A 20,000-nucleotide genomic window follows, 5' to 3' on the forward strand; every position below is an offset into this window, starting at 1 on the left:
TCGTTGAAATGGCTTCCTATTAGAGAGAAACTCATTCTAAATGACGCTACTATGATGCACAAATGTATTAACAAGCTTGTTCCAGACTATCTTGCTGATATGTTTAAATCACGTTCTCAAGTCCATAATAGACAAACTCGATCATCTGGTGCTTTGGATATACCTTTATGTCGCCTGTCAACAGGGCAGCGCTCCTTTGCTTTCAGAGGAGCCAAACTCTGGAACTCCTTGAATGATAACATTAAGTCCTTAAAATGCCCCAGGAATTTTAGACGTCATCTTGCAAATGTTTTAATAAGTTGATATATTATATTATTGATATATATTTTGTAATTATAATATTATTGTATTTACATTCTCAATTAATTTATATATTTGTATTTTTTTTTATTTTTTTATTCTATTGAGCTGAAAAGCCCACTTAGGGAGCATCAATAAAGTGTATGTATGTATGTATGTATTTGTAGGCAAGAGTGTTTCTCCGACAGAGTGTATCTTTGGCTCTCAACATTCAGGGTTGTCTATATAATTATTACTTAATATGCCACTTAATCCTACCATGCAATGTTCACGAGGAATCATTATTTTTTTAGATTATCTTTAACTTCTTCAACTCGACTCGATTTTGAGGACTAATTGTCAAATATCCAATTGGTAAAGAAGTTGGCCCAGTGGGCAGTCCAAATAAATATTTCTTTCAGAGAAAAGAGTCTTACATTTATTTATACCTTTTCCCGCTTCTGTGCAAGGCTGCAGATGGTAAGAGGGTACAGAGATAAGTTCTGACATCTTAACGTTCCTTTACACAAAGTGTGCCTTTACACAAACTTTAGGTAAACGGCGTAAAGCAGCATGCATGATTCTGACCATCTTAATGTTACCTTTACAAAAGCGTATTTAAACGTGCGGTTAGTAAAGTGTGCATTACATCACCCATACATCCCTGGTAAATAAGCGTAAATTTGACCCATCAACTTTACGCAAACTTTACAACTGCTTTACATTTAGTTCAGTAAAGTGCGAGTTTACGCCAACTTTACGTTTTGAGTAAATAAGCGTAAATTCGACCCACCGATTTTACGCTAGCTTTACGTGGGCTGTACGTCCTGTTGCGTAAATCTTCCTTTACAGACCTTTACCAACAATGTAAAGTTAATGTAAAGTTTGTTAACCACCTTTACGCAGATTTACGCAAGTTTAATTTGGCGTAAATCTACATTTTCATGCTGTGAAAGATTATTGATTGCAAAAAAAGAGAAAAAACTGAAAAATTGTCTTTTTGCTTTTCAGAGAACCTTCCATTACAATTCCATTTCTGGAGCAACAGAAATACATAAAAACTTGCTGGAGGCAGGACTGGCTTTGATTTACAAGAGACTAAGTTACCGACCTACTGGAACACACCCTTCTCCAAGATCTGCCTCGGTATAAAGATTGGTCATCAGCTCAGGTTCATTGTGATCAACAGGCACGCCAACTCACTCTATTCACTGATCGCTGACGGGAAATACCGCACCACCTCATTGGGTCGCAACACGTGGAAGTGGCTGATTGGCTCACAGGCCTCCTTGCAGCCCCACTGCAACAAAGAAGGTTTCAATGCGGTGGGAGACAACCCTCGGCAATCCAAAGCAAGAATCGGCATCACCGCCAACCAGCAGAATGACTGCTCTTCTTGTGACTCCCGAATTGGTTTTGGTACAGGAGGTCTACATGATGACTCTAACGCATGTGGCAATCAAGCAACACACTCGCCAGACAATGGAAACAAGCATATCAAAGCAATGGGGTACATTCTGGTGCAGTGACTGGGGACACAGTTAGCTTCCTAAATTTTAAGCCAAGAAGCCATCATCAAGTAGAAAATGTAGTATCCTAAAGCGTAGAAGCTAATAAAACAATGGGTTCAAAATTATCTCCTCTGATCCGATTTGTCTGTCAATTATAGATTTTTTGTAGTCAGTCTAAGACGTGTTAATTGTGCTAATTCAAATTTTACGAATGCGGTAGATATTGGCTACGAAGACGTATTCGGTGTTCATTATACGTCCACATCGCGAGCTGTAGGCCAAGGGAAGTCACGATCAGATCACACACTAAAGATGATAGATGAAATAGCGACTTTTTAATTCTTTTGGAGCCCACAGACATTAATTATTTCTACGAAAAATAATTGGCTCAGAGAAGAGAAGTAACGGAACCCAAAAAGTAGCACTGCTTAAAATATTGCCTACTTTTCTCTCTCTCATTAGAATCAACGACTTTTCTGTACCACTTGCTTAAGACGGCAGTTTCCACGTGGAATACGAATGAAGATATTAATTTTAACACGATGATCATCAGTTCTTCAACTGAACGGATTTCCTTCCGGAATATATCCGTCAGTCATGACCTCTTACACCACACCTTCAGATGACACCTTTCAATTCATAAATAATCCCAAAAGGATCAGTCAGATTTCATTTCCAAATTTTATAGAAAAGAATTCTGTAGTTGTCTCATGGAAAAGAAAGGATAGTTTTGAAACTAGTCATGATTTATCACCGGGAGGGTTTAGGGGATTTCGGAGGGCCGATCAGTCGTTAGCCTCCTACGCAGTCGTTCTTTGGGCTCGTCACGTAACCTTCCTCCCCCACGAACGTCTGCTGAAACAAATGGGCACATTCCTTTCCTATTTTTCAAAACGATCTGTCGGAGAGCACGTGGAGATCACCAAAGAGCCAATTGGCGCTTGGTTATTGTTTAATCATGACGAGCTTTGCCCACCAAAAAAATTTATGCAAATTAGGCTAAGGCGGATCTGAGTTCCGCCTGGCAATTATTAACTGTAAGAGAAGATCTCAGTTCGCGCCCACAGCACGTTCAAGGTGTTGCGGATGAAGTTTCTGTAATGACTTTTTGGCACTTTTCGGCGTCAAAATTGCATAGTTTGGGTAACCCAAAACCCTTAAGCTGACCTTTCTTGTCATAACACGAATGTTTTCCAGAAAGGGACACGCGGTAATGTCGGTGTCTCTCGTGTGCAGGCATTTTTCCAGGTAAAACCCTCGCGTGGAATCAACTCATGTTTAATTTAACGCTCCTTTTAAGCGCACAATGTAAGACAAAGCAATTTTATAGTTAAACGTAAAGATCAGAATATTTTCTTCTAAGGATGATAAATGATCGACGCTGAACTAAATTATACGCTGAAGAAAATGCAAAACAGCATAACATGTAAAAGAGGAAACTTGGAAAAATACGAAGTTACGGAAACCATGAAAATCTTCGATTTTTAAGAAAGGAAATTTTTATAATTCCAAGCTAAGCAAGCTTTTCTAGTGTTTCATTCTTTAAGGCTTTGTGTAGAGCGGGGCCTTTGTTTTATAAACCGTAAAACTTAGTGACAAGTCGAAAGGGCTCGCTCTTGGTTATGATACCAAAGAGTAGAGGGACACCACGGTGATCTTCCAGGTGTTTGATCATCGTCGCCGCTCGTGGTGTACTTCGCTACTTGGGTGAGCGAGATCGACGTTCTTCCTCTCTTTAATTCTGACAGCTGTGTGAAAGGCCTGATCCTTACAATGAAAATCGGTCGATTGTGCTTTTTCAGTGGCGGCTTTAACGCTCGTCCATATTCAGCGCTTATCCTAAACATGCATGGCATCTCTAGCTATCTACAAGACACGCTGCGATGTATTATTCGTCCATGTTCAGCACAACAACTGCGCTAGTGAGATAGACAATCGAAAGATCACATTGTTGCGCTCGAGGCAGAGTGCGCTAAGTTTGCCAAGTTCTACAATGGACAACAGATCGTACGGCCTCCCGCAAGAATAAGGACAAGGTCTATCAGTTACAAGCAATGGATAAGTGGAATTGTAAAAAGTTTTAATTCGTCCGTGCATCGAAAGGCCGATGGTATGTAACTTTGCTCTTTTCCGTTCTTCACACACTCGAATAGCTGTTAAAATTAAATTTAATTGCGGGTTGTGCAGTCAAAATGTAACGTCGCCCAACATGGTTTTAGTTAAACCAGTGTCTTCTGAGGCGCTTCCACCAAAATAATTTAGAAGGGAACAACAGCGCTAACCGATTTAATATCTTCTCAAGAACATGTCAAAGTCTATTAAAACGCAGAAATTAAAAATAGTAAGAATTGGTGGTTCACGTTAAAAATCATTAAAGAACAGTTCTCAGTTTGGCTCGATAGTGCTGTCACTTTGCACTAGTTGTTCATAGTGACTTACTCATTACTTTCAGTATTTGTTCGAGCTTTTCTTCGACGAAATAGGGGACATACAAGAAATCGCAATTCACCTCTAAAACAAAAATAATAAGCTCTTCTCCCAATTGGACACCAGATATGACTGCGTAGTAATAATTGCGTTGTACGCGAAGTTGCAGTGTGAGAAAAATGAGTGAGGAAAATAATTCTAAGTGCTGTACAGCGCGATTTTTAACATAGATTACCTAGCTAAATGACCTGCTTGTCTTAGATATTTATGATAATATAGGAAGGTCCCCAAGGAATACTAATAACCCGGCGTGTAATTTTGTGATTGACAAAACCTGATAACTCAGGTTTATGTTTGAAAGGGCAAATCATTTAGTACATTTCACTCCAGAAGTAAATAATCTCTTAACTTTCGTAATTATTATTTTGGTTTCAGGCAAATGGTGTCGAGTTGAAAGATACTAAGTTCCTGAAACATACATCCAAGCTTTGTTAGCAGGCATGCCGAATGCTTTTATAAACGTGCGAGGGTAAAAATACATTTGCGGCCCCCTGTATGGAGAGAAAAATCCAAAGTTTTTTATTACAGGGATGGTAGAGTGAATGATGTTATTTCTGGCCTGAGTCATCAAAGTTCTGTACCATTAGAGTTAAGAAAAGCTATCGGGGGAATATGGAGGTTGCTGCAAGTAGTAGCTGTTAAACTCTCAACAAGCTTTACAGGCGGCCAATTAAAGAGCATGGGGCAAGAAATCAAGCACGATTCTCACCCAGTAAACTAAAATGGTTGTTGGCAACTGAGATGGACGAGCAACCAGGGAATTTGAAGTAATCTGGTGGCCTGATCTTTTCTCAGGCACTAAAAATGGGAAACTGACCTTGCGATTTTATGTTCCTAAAGTGATACTTTGATTTCAATGATGTGTAGTACACAGTCTAGTTGACTTGTTCGTCATGTTTCCATAAATTTAGTAGCTGTTTCTTGGCAGTTTTTGTAAGTTTGTAAAATGTGTTTTGCATTTAGAGGAACAAACTTGTCTGTAGAAGGCTAAGATTAAACCCTGAATACAGCAAAATGACCCTGTAATATTAATGCAATTCATGTCTAGCTGGGCGCACAATACTCTGATGCCCTTCATTCTGTTGTAACCAAATTCAGAGGAAAAAAAAAACACCTGGAGAAACTCTTAGAGGGATAATATCTGTGGACTTTCACCATTTCTATGGTCATCAGGAATGACAGAATAAAGCAGTAACTGTTCACAAAGTCTTAATTCACTTAACTGAAAGAATAATGAGTTGGAGGGAACTATAGATCATTTTTTTCCAAGCATCTCTAATAATTCATGATGGAAATAATAATAACATTGATAACAATAATAATGATAATAATAATAATAACAGTGATAACAATAATAATGATAATAATAATAATAATAATAATAATGATAAAAATATTTACAATAGTTAGAGAAATAATGTTCATTATCCTGATGGTTATAATTCTTATGATTATTTCCATTAATCTAATCATTATTATTATCATTCATATTACTATTATGATTATTTCAATGTTTATCTATGAACAAAATAGTGTTATTGTTAGTCTAGCTGAATGAGTATCCAAGTGATTGAAACTGGGGCAAAAACAAATTAAGAAAAGACAGAAAAACCCCAAAAACTGTTCAGGACTGCAATTCTTGAGTTGGCTCATTGTGAAAGGTTTTGGGACTTCATTAAGCCAGTGCTGTCTGTAGTGGGCCCTGTTTCAAAGAGAGAAGAGTAGCAGCTGAATTAATAATAATAATACTAAGGACAATGATAGCATTGATTGACCAAAGTCACCCTATGACTAATAACAGATGATACGTGACAAACAGCATAAGCAACACACTTTTCAAAACAAAAAGAGCAAGTTAAAACTGCCATCAGATAAAAATAACTGTCCATAAAAGACTGACAGCATAGAGCTGAAAAAAAAAAATAGGGACTGGTTCTGCCATCAGATAACAACAGTCCATAGACTGACCACCCAAGAGAAACAGAACAGATCGGTGGTTCTGCCGTCAGATAACAACAGCCCATAATGGACTGACTACCCAAGAGAAACAGATCCACCTGTTAGTTCTGCCATCAGATAACAACAGTCCATGGACTAACTACCCAAGAGAAACAGAACTAGGCAGGTGGTTTTGAATCAGAAAACAACTATTTAAGACCTCTGTACAATGTGTCTTAGAAAATCTTCTGCATTCGAACAATCTATTGAAGACAAACTATCAGAAACACTTTAATTTCTATTTGGGGGGAGGGGGGAGGAATGAAATGAAAATCTACTTGCCTCAGCATGCCATCCTCACTGAGCAGCCTATTTCAATTTGAAAATGATGATCACAATCATAAAGATAATGATAATGATAACAATAACAAATCATTATTATTATCATTTATATTACTATTATGATTATTTCAATGTTTATCTATGAACAAAATGGTGTTATTGTTAGTCTAGCTGAATGAGTATCCAAGTAATTGAAACTGAGACAAAATAATCTCAAGAAAAGCCAGGAAAACCCCAAAAACTGTTCAGGACTGCAATTCTTGAGTTGGCTCATTGTGAAAGGTTTTAGGACTTCATTAAGCTAGTGCTGTCTGTAGTGGGCCCTGTGGCAAAGAGAGAAGAGTAGCAGCTGAATTAACAATTATAATAATAATGAAGACAATGATAGCATTGATTGACCAAAGTGCCTCCGACTAATAACAGATGATACGTGACAAACAGCATAAGCAACACATTTTTCAAAACAAAAAGAGCAAGCTAAAACTGCCATCAGATAAAAATAACTGTCCATAAAAGACTGACAGCATAGAGCTGAAAAAAATAGGGACTGGTTCTACCATCAGATAACAACAGTCCATAGACTGACTACCCAAGAGAAACAGAACAGATTGGTGGTTCTGCCATCAGATAACAACAACCCATAATGGACTGACTACCCAAGAGAAACAGATCCACCTGTTAGTTCTGCCATCAGATAACAACAGTCCATGGACTAACTACCCAAGAGAAACAGAACTAGGCAGGTGGTTTTGAATCAGAAAACAACTACTTAAGACAAGCCCTCTGAACAATGTGTCTTAGAAAATCTTCTGCATTCTAACAATCTATTGAAGAGAAAAACTATCAGAAACACTTGAATTTCTACTTGGGAGGAGGGGGGGTAAATAAATGAAAATCTACTTGCCTGAGCATGCCATCCTCATTGAGCAGCCTATTTCATTTTGAAAATGATTCAATCACAATCATAAAGATAATGATAACAATAACAAAATCATTAATAATAATGATAATTATAATAATCATAACAATAACTACAATGACAAAGTCCGTGTTAGTCTGGCCTCTACCTTGCAGAAAATACAGCCCACCAACTGAAGCTGAATTCTTTAAAGGCATTTTAACGCAATTGGTCATTGAGGCACTCAAGCCACCTCACCACGACAAGGTACGAACATTGAGGTGGAAAAAAGGGTCTGTAAAATTGACTCCATGCGGATTCGAGATGAGAAATCTGTGTTCGAAGCTTCTTCAGTTCCACTCCAAGGGAATTTACTCTAGCTGATCTTTCGGTAAGTTAGGAAGCGAGCTCTTCGGAGGCGTGACTGAGTTTGGCGCCAAAAGAGAAATTTTTCGCGCCTTCGGGCTCAAAGTCTAGCGTGGCGGAGTTCACCAGATTTACGATAGTCATAAATCCCGCAGATTTTATAAGTTCGTCGGGGATTGTTTATTACGAAGAAGATAGACCAGCTGTTAGACCGAACGTGAACACAACGTGAACGAGGTCGGGAATCCTGGCTAACCCCACTACTTCGAACGATGAGTTGGCCGGCTGAAGTTCCCGTGTCGCCACCCTTTGGATTTCGTCGGGAAATATCTTAAATACATCGCATATGAAATATTTACGCAAACGAACGTCACATACCTCTTTCAAAAGTAGATACCAATGCTTGCAAGGGTCAAGTGTGGCACTTGTAATCCTGCAAAGACTCTGCGTGGTTAAGTTAGCCGGTGGAAACCCGCACGTCGAAAATCCGACTGCCTCTATGACTTCATTTCGAATGGTTTCGAAATCGAAAACATGATGCTTTTCGACATTTCGACATGAAAAATCTCGTCGAGGTTTAATATTATAATATTGGTAAGAATTTAACCAGGATACGAGGCCAAGTCGTGCGACCGCCACAGGTTTTGTACCAAAACAATAACATCGTGTACTACGATCGCAAAGCGTGAACACTGATCGATCCACCAAGTGACGCAATACTGGAAATTCGATACGGTTGTTATTCAGGTCGTACGGCACATGAAAATTGCGATATCTTTTGTTACTGTTTTATGGCAAACCAAGCGAAAGAATCAGACCTAAATAATCGAAAGAGAGGCTTTTCGAATACGGCGCCTCGCCGGTATTGCCTCTTCTGTGAAAAGGAAGGATCTTTGAAAGACTACGTGATTAAAAATGTCGTTATAAGGAAACAGGCAAAAACAGAGAAAACGCAGTATTTTATGACCATTACGCGCACAACAAACTTCATTTCATTTCATGATTTTGATTTTCATCGCCAACAGATGACCCCGCGTTAACTCGCACGCAATCGCGTATCTCTCGTGGATTCGTGGACGCTAATCTGTTTAATTACATTGTGGTGTAATTAATGCGATGACATCCACCCAACGCCTTCTTCCCCAAACCTCGGCATCAGTTTACGATGCCTGCTGAGAATTTTTTTCTTGAGCAAAGCTCGTCATGGAAAGCTAATCATAAGCTGTGATAAAACAACTGCCAAGAGGGGGTTTAATTTTCTCGCGTTTCTTATTGCTCATGGAAAACAGATCTCAAAACCTTCCTTCAGAAACTCCGAAAAAAATCGTCGGAAAGAACTATTTTCTGTGCAGCTTTCCGTTAATCCCGCAGGCGAGAATAAGAGTGTTTGGTAAGAGTTCAGTGGATATTGCACACTTAACTGAATGCACTGTGAAAAACAGATTTGAATGTGTTTTCGTCCAGCGACCGTTCGTCTGCAATAAGTGCTACAAGCGGTTACTTCGTTTTGAAAAAGCTAAAACAAATCTGCGATCCCTTCAGGATGAGATAAAAAAAGACTTGAAGAAAGTAGCAAATGAAACGAAAGACCCACGTCGAAATTCCGCTGAAAAGGACAGGGACATTGAGAACATTGACGTCCCGATCGAACCTACAACAGCTTTACAACTACAGCAACGATCTGCAGCGAAATCACTGAAATTTTAACAATCCCCTACCACTACCACTTCTTCTAACGCCGAAAATGATCGAACAATGGGCGAAAGTTATGATATACTCGGTGGAAGCACTTAGCTAAAAATGCCCAGGAAACACCATCACGTTAACCAGAAAAAATTTGTCAAGGTTGAAAGTTTGCTGCCTTGATCGGGAAGCGCGCTGTGATTGGTCTAATTAAACAACCCATTCGTTTCAGCAGACGTTCGTGGGAGAGGAAGATTGCGTGACGAGCCCAAAGAACGTCTGCGAAAGAGGCTAATCAGTCGTCGCCTACAGATCATGGAGCCATGGAGGGGAAGAGGTGAACAAAGAAAACTGACTACCAATTTAATGCCAACAAGGCGGAATGAGGGGTCATAAGAATCAAAATCCTCTGGACCTCCCCCCAGTTATGACTGTTCCCTTACAACAGACATTGTTTATTTTGCTGCACGTGATGCCATCCACTGTTCGGTTCTGACTTGTCAGTTAAAATCCGTCGGTGGGGTTAGGTGGCTCTGTTAGGTTCATGAATGTAAATATGTGATGAGGAAGTCGTTTATATAGCGCCAGTAGTTGTCGATATCTGTTGAGCGAGTGAGAGTCTGTTCTAAGATAGTATACCAGCTATTCAAAGCCAAAGTTATTGAAATTAGTTGGAAACTAATAAATAGTAGAACTTTCTGTTAGCCCAATCCAGGCTCGGTCCGAATATTGTGATTCGCAACTCATTACCGACCGGACTTTTTCGCATTGTAACCTACAGACCATATTTGCGGCAAAACTGTCCAATTAGTTTACACTACCGAAACTTGTAGCACTCGACCGACAAAATGCTCTTAACTTGAGTGAGATGATGACGAGTGGTCAGTCACCACCACCGACAACATTCCTTTTAAGTCAACTCTTTCCTGAGCGATCGACGTGAACCATCAACTGAACTGAAAATAATTATAAGTTGTTAATGACGGTGTCTTTATTATTTCTAGGAAGAATTGTTTTGCCGGTGAGGTTATAGGCTGTTCAGCTCTGTAAAACCTCAAGCAAACCATAAGATATCAGTATAAAAGGAAGAGTTGAAATCAGGAAGTAACGGCCCTTTAAAAAAAAGGCAATGTAGAACAGTACCTTACACAAATATCTTTTTCTGTCGTTAATTACACGTTCAGCTCGAGGGTTTTGGATTCTACGATTCTAGGTAAACAAAGCTTCTCCCATCTAATTGCTACACATTTCATTGTAAATTAGTCACGAGAATTTATTGTTAGAGCATGATAAAGTGATTAACAACTCTTCACCGAAGTGGAAATGGTTGGTGGTGGATATTTACCGAGCCACGAGGCGGCTAGGTAATTATCCATCGACACTTGATGTGCACAATTGTTTTACTTCGAGATACTAAAACGGTGAGACATGTAACTTCCTTGCTGATACAGCCCGCGAAACCGACGTTTCATGAATATGGAATTTGTCTTCTTGGCCAATTTCTACTTCGTTTTTAAAACTTGAATTAAAATTTGGGAAGTGAACTGTGTCCCCAGTCACTGCACCAGGATGTATCCCATGGCTTTGATGTGCTTGTTTCCATTGTCTGGCGAGTGTTTTGCTTCATTGCCACAGGTGTTGGAGTCATCAGGGTTACCTCCTGTACCAAAACCAATTCGGGAGTTACAAGAAGAGCAGTGATTCTCGTTGTTAGCGATGATTCCAATTCTTGCTTTGGAATAACCTGAATCGCTTCTCTTTGCATTGAACCCTTCCTTGTTGCAGTTTTGCTGCAAAGAAACCTCCGAACCAATCAACTTCTTCCACGTGTTACCACCCAGTGAGGTGGCGTGGTATATTCCAGCGGCGATCAGTGAGTGCAGGGAGTTAGCGTGCTCATTGATTACAGTGAATTTGGTCTGTTGTTCAATCCTCATACCGAGACAGATCTTGGAGAAGGATGTGTTCCAGTAGGTCGGTAACTTGGTCTGTTGTAAGTCAAACCCAGTCTCTCCTCCAGAAAGGTTATAAGCTTTTCTGTCGCTCCAGAAATGAGATTCGTAATGGAAGGTTCCCTGAAATCGATGATAAAGGAGTTTTTCTTATTTAGTTTGATATCCGTTATAGACTGTTTTAGGCTCACGGTCATTAACTAATCGTAAGCGACCCTTGGTGTTTGTTGGAAAGACAGTTGCCATTTTTTTCCCGCCTCGTAAAGATGAGTTAACGGTCAAGCGAATGACTTTTGGTGGTTGTAAAGGAAACGGCATACATTTTCTCATATACCCTCTTTCGCTTACTTACACTGACCTGTATCTGCAATGAATTTTAAATGATTTTATACTTTATTGATAGCAAATCAATTAATACCTTGCTGCCATCAATTTTCATGACAGGTGTCCATCCTCCATCTCCGCATCCAAAGTCTCCCATGTGACAGAAAACGGAAATTGGCTTTGAGTCCAAGAGCAGGACAACCTTACCACTCTTGTTCGATCTGTTGGATAAAATACTTTGTGAGAACTGGTAGTACATAGCGAGACTTTTGCATATTCAGTAGGTCTTATACCTTTTCAAGAGACACAACGTACGTTTCAATTCTTTTCCAAAAAGAAGCTAGTCGGCTCGGATGATTATCATAAAGGATCAGGGGCTGGATTGTTGTTAAAATAACTGCTTTTATTCCTTCTGGGCCCAGTTGTTCAAAGGCCGATTAGCTCTAACCCAGGGTTAAATTTTAATCCAGGTTTCTAAATTCTCTAATCAAAAGCCATTTTGGGATAATTTTCCTAGTTCTTTTTAGGACATTCAATCATCAAATTGTAGACAGATGGAATTAAGCTGAATTTTCTTTCAGAGCTTTCAGATCTAAAATCAAATTTCACACTAACCCTGGGTTATCTTAACACAGCTTTGAACAACCCGGCTCTGATGGCTTATCTCGTTCTTACCTATTTCTGATATTGTCATTGAGCTATTTTACTTACATATTCCTTTCGTAAATTTCTTTGCATGTTGAGACTGAAAGAAGAGTAACATATGAATATTAATCTTCTCGGTAGCATTGTGAGTAGTTTTGCATCCATGTGATCATTAAAAGCATCAAGTTTCCTCCAAATTTTTGCAAACTGATCAATACAAGGCAGGTGATTAACATAAACAAAATCACCCTCTTCTCTGATGACATAACAACGGACCCTTAAACAACAACAGAAAAAAGAACGTGTGGTATTTTAAAATCTGATTGAAACGAAAATTTACATTTAAAGAAAAAAAACGCAAATGAAAGGCGTTTACTTTGAAACAGAGCATCACAAGAAACCTCATGGAAACATCAAGAGAGATTCATTACTCATTGTGCAGATTTTTCCATCCCCAAAGTATCCAGGTTTGCATGAACACTTGTATGATCCTTCAGTATTGTTGCACACAGCATTGGCATTACAGCTATGTGTTTCTGTAGCACACTCGTCAATGTCTGAGAAGAAATTGATAATTTTTGATGGCGGGACAATTCTCCAAAGAATGATTTTCATTTGAGCGTTAAAGGTAACCCATAATCTGCTGGTTTTTGTCCTGCAATGTGATTGGTTCAAATACTCGAGCCATACCCTTAATGAAACGTATCAAAACCAACTGCAACTCAATCACTCGCCATTTCCCGGCCTGCAAAGCTGGCGTATGTTAGCCCCTAACAGAAATAAAGAGGGGCAGAGCCACCAATAGGAGTAGCTTTTCAAACGCCTCGCTTCTCTGCTACTCATTTTTACCTCTCAAACTGCACTCAAAACTGGAAGCTACGCAGAATCGCGTTTTCTCGCCCTTAGACTTGCTGGCTTGTTTTTTCTTTGATTTCTCATTAATTTCTGATGGATTTTTTTCTTTTTTTCTGATTAGCTGCCATGATTACTAAGGGTTTCGCTTTTCGACATTCGGTTAAAAGGAATGATAAGTTTTTGAGTTAATCCGAATACAGACTAGTGTAAAAAGTAATTCAGATAAAGAACGAGATCGGTTCGTTCTTGGCAAATGGACTGTGAAATAATTTTTTTTCTAGTAATGAACAGGCCTAGGCGGGTGGGTCCGAATGATGCCTCAAAACCACGGTGGATGAGTAATTAAGGCATCGATCTCCTCTTTTTCATGAAGAAGAATGGATAGGTAAAGAAGAAGATCTAAATTCCTTTGATAATAACCGCAGGTAATTCTCCTTTAACAGCTTTTCTCGTCCCGCTTGCTAAATAGTTTTGGACGTCCTCACTAATTTAAAAAACAATTTCTGTTTACCTTGGCAGCAGTCTTCTCCTTTGAATCCAGCAGAACACAAACAGCGATAGCCTTTGTCAGTAAAACCACTTTGACAAGTGCCTTCATTCTTACAGCGGTTTGTGACACATGCGCTCTAAAGCCAAAGAGATAAATTTGTAATCAAGTATACGTCTCTTCAAACTGATGATAATTTGACTTAGTCATCCCAATTGTATCTTAGGCCTTGTCATTCTCTTGAGACTGAGCCGATAAATGCATTTTGCGGCCCAGGTTTCGTTCAATCTCAACCTCTTTACTAAAACTCAAAGAGGATCGTTAGGTTAAAGAAGAAAAGTAAAATTATTCGAAGGCTTACAACAAACTTAGTTGCATTATTGAAATATTTTTCGTTACTTTTTGGACCAATTAATAGGTAGATCAACACAGAATACTTGCATCAGCAGAATGATGAAAATAATCTTTGTTCTCCTCCAGCTCATGTTCGTGTCCTTCTTGAGTGACATTATTCAGTTCGCATAGATACTTTCCACGTTCCTCTGCTGTTTTATCGAGATTAATACTGACACAGTCGGGTTCCATGTAGCACACGTTCTTACAAAACCCTGCGATCATGATTTCCACCACGCGAATCACGTGGTTTACCAGGCGTTTGCCATCAAAGGCTTTTTCAGGTCGAAACTCCAAAGTGCGGCATTCGTCTGCGTCACTGAAGTCTGGAATTAAACAAAAACCTAGAATGAGCGTAGTAGTAGTAGTAGTAGTAGTAGTAGTAGTAGTAGTAGTAGAAGTAGTAGTAGTAGTTCTTTATTTAATGTGGCACCACACTTAGCTACTAGCTACTTACCAGGAAGCCCACAACAAAATATACAATAAAAATTACAACATACATCAAGAAATTATGTACATTAAGTAAAATGTTATTACAAAAGGGATATTTCAAAATTAAAATATATATTTGTATACATGTGTAGTAAAACAGAGATCAAAAACTAAAAACTTAAAATTTTAGGCGACGGATATCGCGAAGAAACGTTCTTGCACGAGCCTTTGCGCGTAACACATCTGGTATCGCGTTCCAAGTCTTAGCAGCAAAATAACAAAATGACTTAAGACCATTCTTGGTACTGTTAACCTTTGGTAAGGAAAGCATGTTAGTGCCTCTTAAATTGTAATCAGTCCTCCTTGGTTTAACTAAGTCAGCAATAGGTCGGGGACCTTATATAGATAGCAGTTATTGACTGTTAGCAACATGTATTGAATCCTACGACTCTTTGATGTCGTATGCAATCCGATACAATCGAGCAAGTCTTCATATAAAATACCCTTATCTTTGTATACATAATCTAAGCGCACGTTGATTTACCCTTTCCATTTTCTTTGTACTCCTTTCCCCACAGTGGTGCCATATCTGGCTACAATTTTCAAAGTGAGGTAAAATAAATAAGAGGCAGGATATTTTTAAGCCTATTTAAAACATTAACCTGACCCGCCACCTTTCGACAGATCGATGCAACATGAGTATCAAATTTCAGCTTGTCATACAATGTTACATCTAATAATTTTATTTCACTGGAGGTAGGTATTGGCCTCCCTGCACATTCTAACTGGAAATCACAATCAGTGTTTCCTAACACCAAACCCTGATATTTGTCTGGATTTGCTAACATCCCATTCTGTCGAAACCATTGTGTTGAACTGGCCAAGTCTCAGTTTATACCTTCCTCCAATGCTCGGGGATCATGGTGTGATAAATAGAGTTTAGTGTCGTCTGCATAACAAATTTACTGTTGACTATTAAGCCATTCAATATCAGTCGCACCGACTGGCGATATTAATAATTTAATACTTCAATGATATTTTAAGAAAATAGATCGCAAAAAAATATATTTCATAAGTCCTAAAGGGTATTATAGAAATCTTCTAGATCTGCTTCTGAGAAGTTGGAAATTTCGTATGGTCAAAGCCTCCATCATAATTTTTTCAGACTACTTATCTCACCGCGCGAGTTTTTACAAAATATAATGCGCTGCGCTAAGTTAAGTGGACTGAATATTTTAAAGGAACCTCTTGTTAATAAGTAGTCAGTTTCAATTGTCACGGTGGTACAAATCCATGGAAACAACCATTGTATTTCCAAGTGGCTTTCATGTTTGATAATTTTAAGCCGAGATTAAAGAGAAAAGAGAATGGTATTTTCTTTGCTCCATTCGCTTTCCAATGAATTCTCGGTGCTCATGCAGATTTGTCAATTGCTCTAGAATGATCTTAGCACCACTGGCTTTCAAACTTGCGCTGCCACCTGAGATACCTACATAATACTGCACATGACAAATGTCAGACAGGAATGGATTTCCTGAATTATAGAGAAAATGACAGTGATTCTCCATCTAAAATTAAAGATCCTTTCGAACCATGTTCGCAAAAAACTTCAAAATAACTATCAGTAATTGTCTTCTTTGTCTCTATTTCGTCCATAGAACAGATGCAAGCCATAACTTCTATAAGCCCATCAAAATCTACCAAAAAATAATTTATTTAGTCATGAAAAGCTTCAAAAAATTAACTTATAAAAGGCTGATCTACCACAAAAACAAGAGGAAAAACAGCATCGTTGGTAACTAAACAAAGATGCTTAAAAACAATAGCAACTCTAAAACAGTGTAAAAGTTTATTTTTACCATATTTTTTCCGCTAATGATAGGTTTAAGTAAAACTAACCTTGTGTTGCACACATCATACTGCACAATGGCAAAATAGGACAGATATAGATCAAATACGAGTACATCATCGAGAAGAACTCAGAAAGTTTTCCGAGAGAAGTGTAAATTCATGTCCAACCGTACATGCAGGTGAAGCGATCTAAAAACTATTTTTTCTTGGGTATAACCTTCTAATCTATTTTCAGCCAATAGAAACTTAGCTGTTGCGTGAAGTATAGTTATTCAAATACTTCATTTCGTGTCAGGACGATGGAATAATTAATAATTTACATGTTTTTCTTTTTTTTTTGTTTAAGAGATTCAGTCTTTGGCTATTGTTTAGCAAAGTTTACTGAACCGGCCTTAAATCCCTCTGTTCCTTTGATTATCTAAAGAAGTCTTCATGTTCCCGTTTTTGTCAGTATATTGATCAGGTTGTTGAGTAAACTGATTCGACAGAGAATCGCATGTGGATTTAAGCACTTTGAAAGCATTCTTATCTTATTACTGGATCATAAACTTCCCAGAAGAGAAAAGAGGCTTTTACGGGTTTATTGTAATGTATATTAGTCAGCTTTCAAAAAAAACAACTGCGTAGGTCTTATAATTATGTAGCCTACTTTGCAGTATGACCCTTTGAGGAAAAGCAGTATTTACCGTTAGCCATCAGTGAGTAGAGAGAGAGTTGGCATGCTTTTCTATAAAGATAAGCTATTTTTGATGGCCAATTTACATACCGAGGCATATCTTACTCCCGACCAATGGGTCGGTAAATGAATAAAGGGAATAAGTTTATAAAGAAATTGTGGTGCTGCGTCAATGAGGGTAAAAAGTTAATTTGGGTTTATTAGCTAAGTAGAAATTGTAAATTGGCCACCGCAAAGAGTGAAAAAGCTGACGTTTCGAGCGTTACCCCGTCGCCATTCGCTCTGACGAAGGGCCAACGCTCGAAATGTCAGCTTTTTAACTCTTTACGGCGGCCAATTTCAATTTTCCAATTTCAATTCAGTTTATAAAATCGAATAGTTGTTAGTTAGGTCATTGGGAAGCTTGGCAAAGTAAACTAAATAATTTATTTTCTCCCAATGAATTGAATACCTGCTGGAAGAATGAATAAAGATTACGTGACATCCAGGTGTTATTTGTCAAAAAAAAAGGTGGAAGTTGTTACCACAAGGAAAACAAATTGAATGAGATATTTTGCAATCATTTGCATACTTTTTGTGAAGTCGGTTTCAGAAAGCGATCTGTGATATGAAGAATTCGATTTTTATCTTTGTTCTGTTACGTTGGTATTTCATGATACCTGCTTCTGTCTCATCGAAAGGTCAGTTTTACCATTACTCATTTCTGAGTGGGGATAGCGAAGGGAAAATAGTCCTTCTTAATAATATTTACCGTTTCACACCCGTACCTGTTATTTGTTTAAATGGGTTTTTGTTATTTATTTCTGAAAAAAAATAAAACGTTTAAAGATCACTAGACACTTTTAAATTCCTTTAAACTCCCCAAGGTTAGTTTTACTTAAACCTATAATTAGCGGGAAAAAAATTATGGTAAAAATAAACTTTTAAACTGTTTGTTTGTTGGGGAAAAAGCTGACTATAACTGAACAAATATCTTACTTTATTAGCGCAATAACCACAACAAACAAGAAGTGTGGAATCAAAAAAGTAAAGTAAAAAACTCCTTCATTGCGACACTACAAAAAATGAACAGATATATAAAGAGGTGGATACATAAGTAGAAAATATTACCAAAACAACAACAAAAAGGACAGAAGATCTTTCGAAATTCGCTGCGTAAGAAATGCACAAGTACTCACTCAAACAAACTATCCGCCCACTCATCATCCATTCACCCAGAAGAACCTCTGAATCTCTTAAACAAAAAAAAACCATGTAAATAATTAATTAATTTTCTATCGTCCTGACACGATATGAAGTATTTGAATAATTATACTTCACGCAACAGCTTAGTTTCCATTGGCTGAAAATAGATTAGGTTATGCCCAAGAAAAAATAGATTTTAGATCGCTTCACCTGCATGTAGGGTTGGACATGTATTTACACTTCTCTCGGAAAACTTTCTGAATGAGTTCTTCTCGATGATGTACACGTATTTGATCTATATCTGTCTTGTTTTGCCATTGTGTAGTATGATGTCTGCAACACAAGGCTAGTAACTTTTGAGTAAATGTAATCGGTTGAAGATCAAGATGTCACACAGCAACGCTTTTCAGCAATACAGGTTCTTTGCAGAAGTGACTTGTTAGTTGATTTGGATCATTCTCGGATTTCTTCAACGATTCAGTTCGCTTTACTAATTTAAACTAAGAACTTGCGTATTGACTGTGAAACTTTACTTCTGTTCTCTTTATTTTTGGGAGTTTTCGAATTTAAACTTCTTGCATATGGCAGATGCAATACGGATAATTGCTACCGAGAAATTAAAATGGAAGGCAAATGCCTAAGGGAGTTTAAACAGTCCGAATAGGAACGCGAATGGCTGGACAAATGGAAAAAACCATTTAGGATGATTAAAGATTTGTACGAATAATCTGCTGATAATTATTCAAACTTATTAATAAACCCAACTATTGCTATAGTTACATGTATTATTAATTGCTATCTGCAAGTTTTCTGCAGATGGCGGTACGAAACATTATTACCGAGAAATTGAATGGAACACAAATCCCAGAGGAAGTTTAAGCAGTGCGAATAGGCGAATAGGATCACAAGGGAATGGACGAATTGAAAAATTTAGGAATTTACTTAAGTATTTAGACGGATAAACTGTCGTTAAATACTAAAGCTACTAAACCTCAATGTTATTAAGGTGAAAATTTCTAAAGAAACTGTTTTGCTGCGTCGGTGGGGGTAACGAGGTAATTTGGTTTGGTTTCTCAGCTAACTTCAAATTTTCAGACAATGGAAACAAGCACATCAAAGCCGTGGGGTACATCCTGGTACAGTGACAGGGAACATAGTTAACTTCCCAACTTTCAAACTGAGAAACCTTCATCAAGTAGAATAAATGTAGTATCCTAAAGCTTTAAGGCATATAAAGTAGTGGGTTTAAAATCATCACCTCCTCTGGTCTAATTTGTCTCAAACATCACTTTTTGAAATCCAGTCCAAGAAGTTTTAATTGTGCGAAGCCAATTCAGGTTTTAAAAACGAAGAAGAATTTGGCAAGAAAGACAGTCGATGTTGATGATACATCGATGTCATGAACTGTATGCGCAGAGAAGTCATGCACTGAGAAAAGTGAACAAAAATATTTCCTTTTTTTTTTTTGCGCGATTCACCCTTTGGTCTCGACTCCCGCTTCTGTCCACTCATGCCAAAATGCCGAAAACTGCATCTGTTCTGCTAGAAACCCACGGGCGTTGACGATTTTTATTGGAAATAATTGGCTCAGATGGGAGAACAAACCAAATGTTCTGGAAAAAGTAATAACTCCCAAAGTATTACCTGCTTTTCTCGCTCTAACCAGAACCAGCCAGTTTTTCTGTACCATGTGTTC

At 38.1% G+C, this 20,000-nt stretch overlaps 1 protein-coding gene, 2 long non-coding RNA genes and 1 pseudogene across 4 annotated transcripts in view; 2 read left to right on the forward strand and 2 right to left on the reverse strand.

Moving 5' to 3' along the window:
* The window catches only part of LOC148729031 (uncharacterized), an 8,130-nt pseudogene extending 6,218 nt beyond the window's left edge, over window positions 1–1,912 (forward strand). The window contains exon 4 of the transcript XR_015988709.1: window positions 1,291–1,912. The product of XR_015988709.1 is annotated as an uncharacterized LOC148729031 (transcript). The remainder of the gene's footprint in view (window positions 1–1,290) is intronic.
* A 927-nt stretch (window positions 1,913–2,839) lies between these two features.
* Window positions 2,840–5,292, forward strand: LOC148729032 (uncharacterized). Its single transcript, XR_015988829.1, has 2 exons — window positions 2,840–3,900; window positions 4,653–5,292. It is a non-coding gene; the product is annotated as an uncharacterized LOC148729032 (long non-coding RNA).
* Window positions 3,941–8,931, reverse strand: LOC148729033 (uncharacterized). Its single transcript, XR_015988849.1, has 2 exons — window positions 8,200–8,931; window positions 3,941–7,488 (listed from the first exon to the last, which is right to left on the reverse strand). It is a non-coding gene; the product is annotated as an uncharacterized LOC148729033 (long non-coding RNA).
* A 1,820-nt stretch (window positions 8,932–10,751) lies between these two features.
* On the reverse strand, window positions 10,752–12,956 carry LOC148729034 (putative skeletal organic matrix protein 5). Its single transcript, XM_088725402.1, has 4 exons — window positions 12,857–12,956; window positions 12,492–12,525; window positions 11,875–12,001; window positions 10,752–11,579 (listed from the first exon to the last, which is right to left on the reverse strand). The coding sequence occupies exons 1-4, from the start codon at window positions 12,858–12,860 to the stop codon at window positions 11,061–11,063; spliced, it is 684 nt and encodes a 227-aa protein (XP_088581528.1). The 5' UTR covers window positions 12,861–12,956; the 3' UTR covers window positions 10,752–11,060.
* Window positions 12,957–20,000: the final 7,044 nt, after the last annotated feature.

Source organism: Stylophora pistillata, chromosome 6 (assembly GCF_964205215.1).
Source record: "Stylophora pistillata chromosome 6, jaStyPist1.2, whole genome shotgun sequence".
In the NCBI taxonomy this organism is placed as follows: Eukaryota; Metazoa; Cnidaria; class Anthozoa; order Scleractinia; family Pocilloporidae; genus Stylophora; species Stylophora pistillata.

Bases quoted from the DNA above. Each gene is read 5' to 3' on its own strand.
- LOC148729034 (XM_088725402.1), bottom strand. The intron at 12,002-12,491 runs GTAAGTAAAATA...TTTATCCAACAG, and splicing joins GAAATTTACGAAAGGAATAT to ATCGAACAAGAGTGGTAAGG. The intron at 11,580-11,874 runs GTATTAATTGAT...CATCGATTTCAG, and splicing joins TGAAAATTGATGGCAGCAAG to GGAACCTTCCATTACGAATC.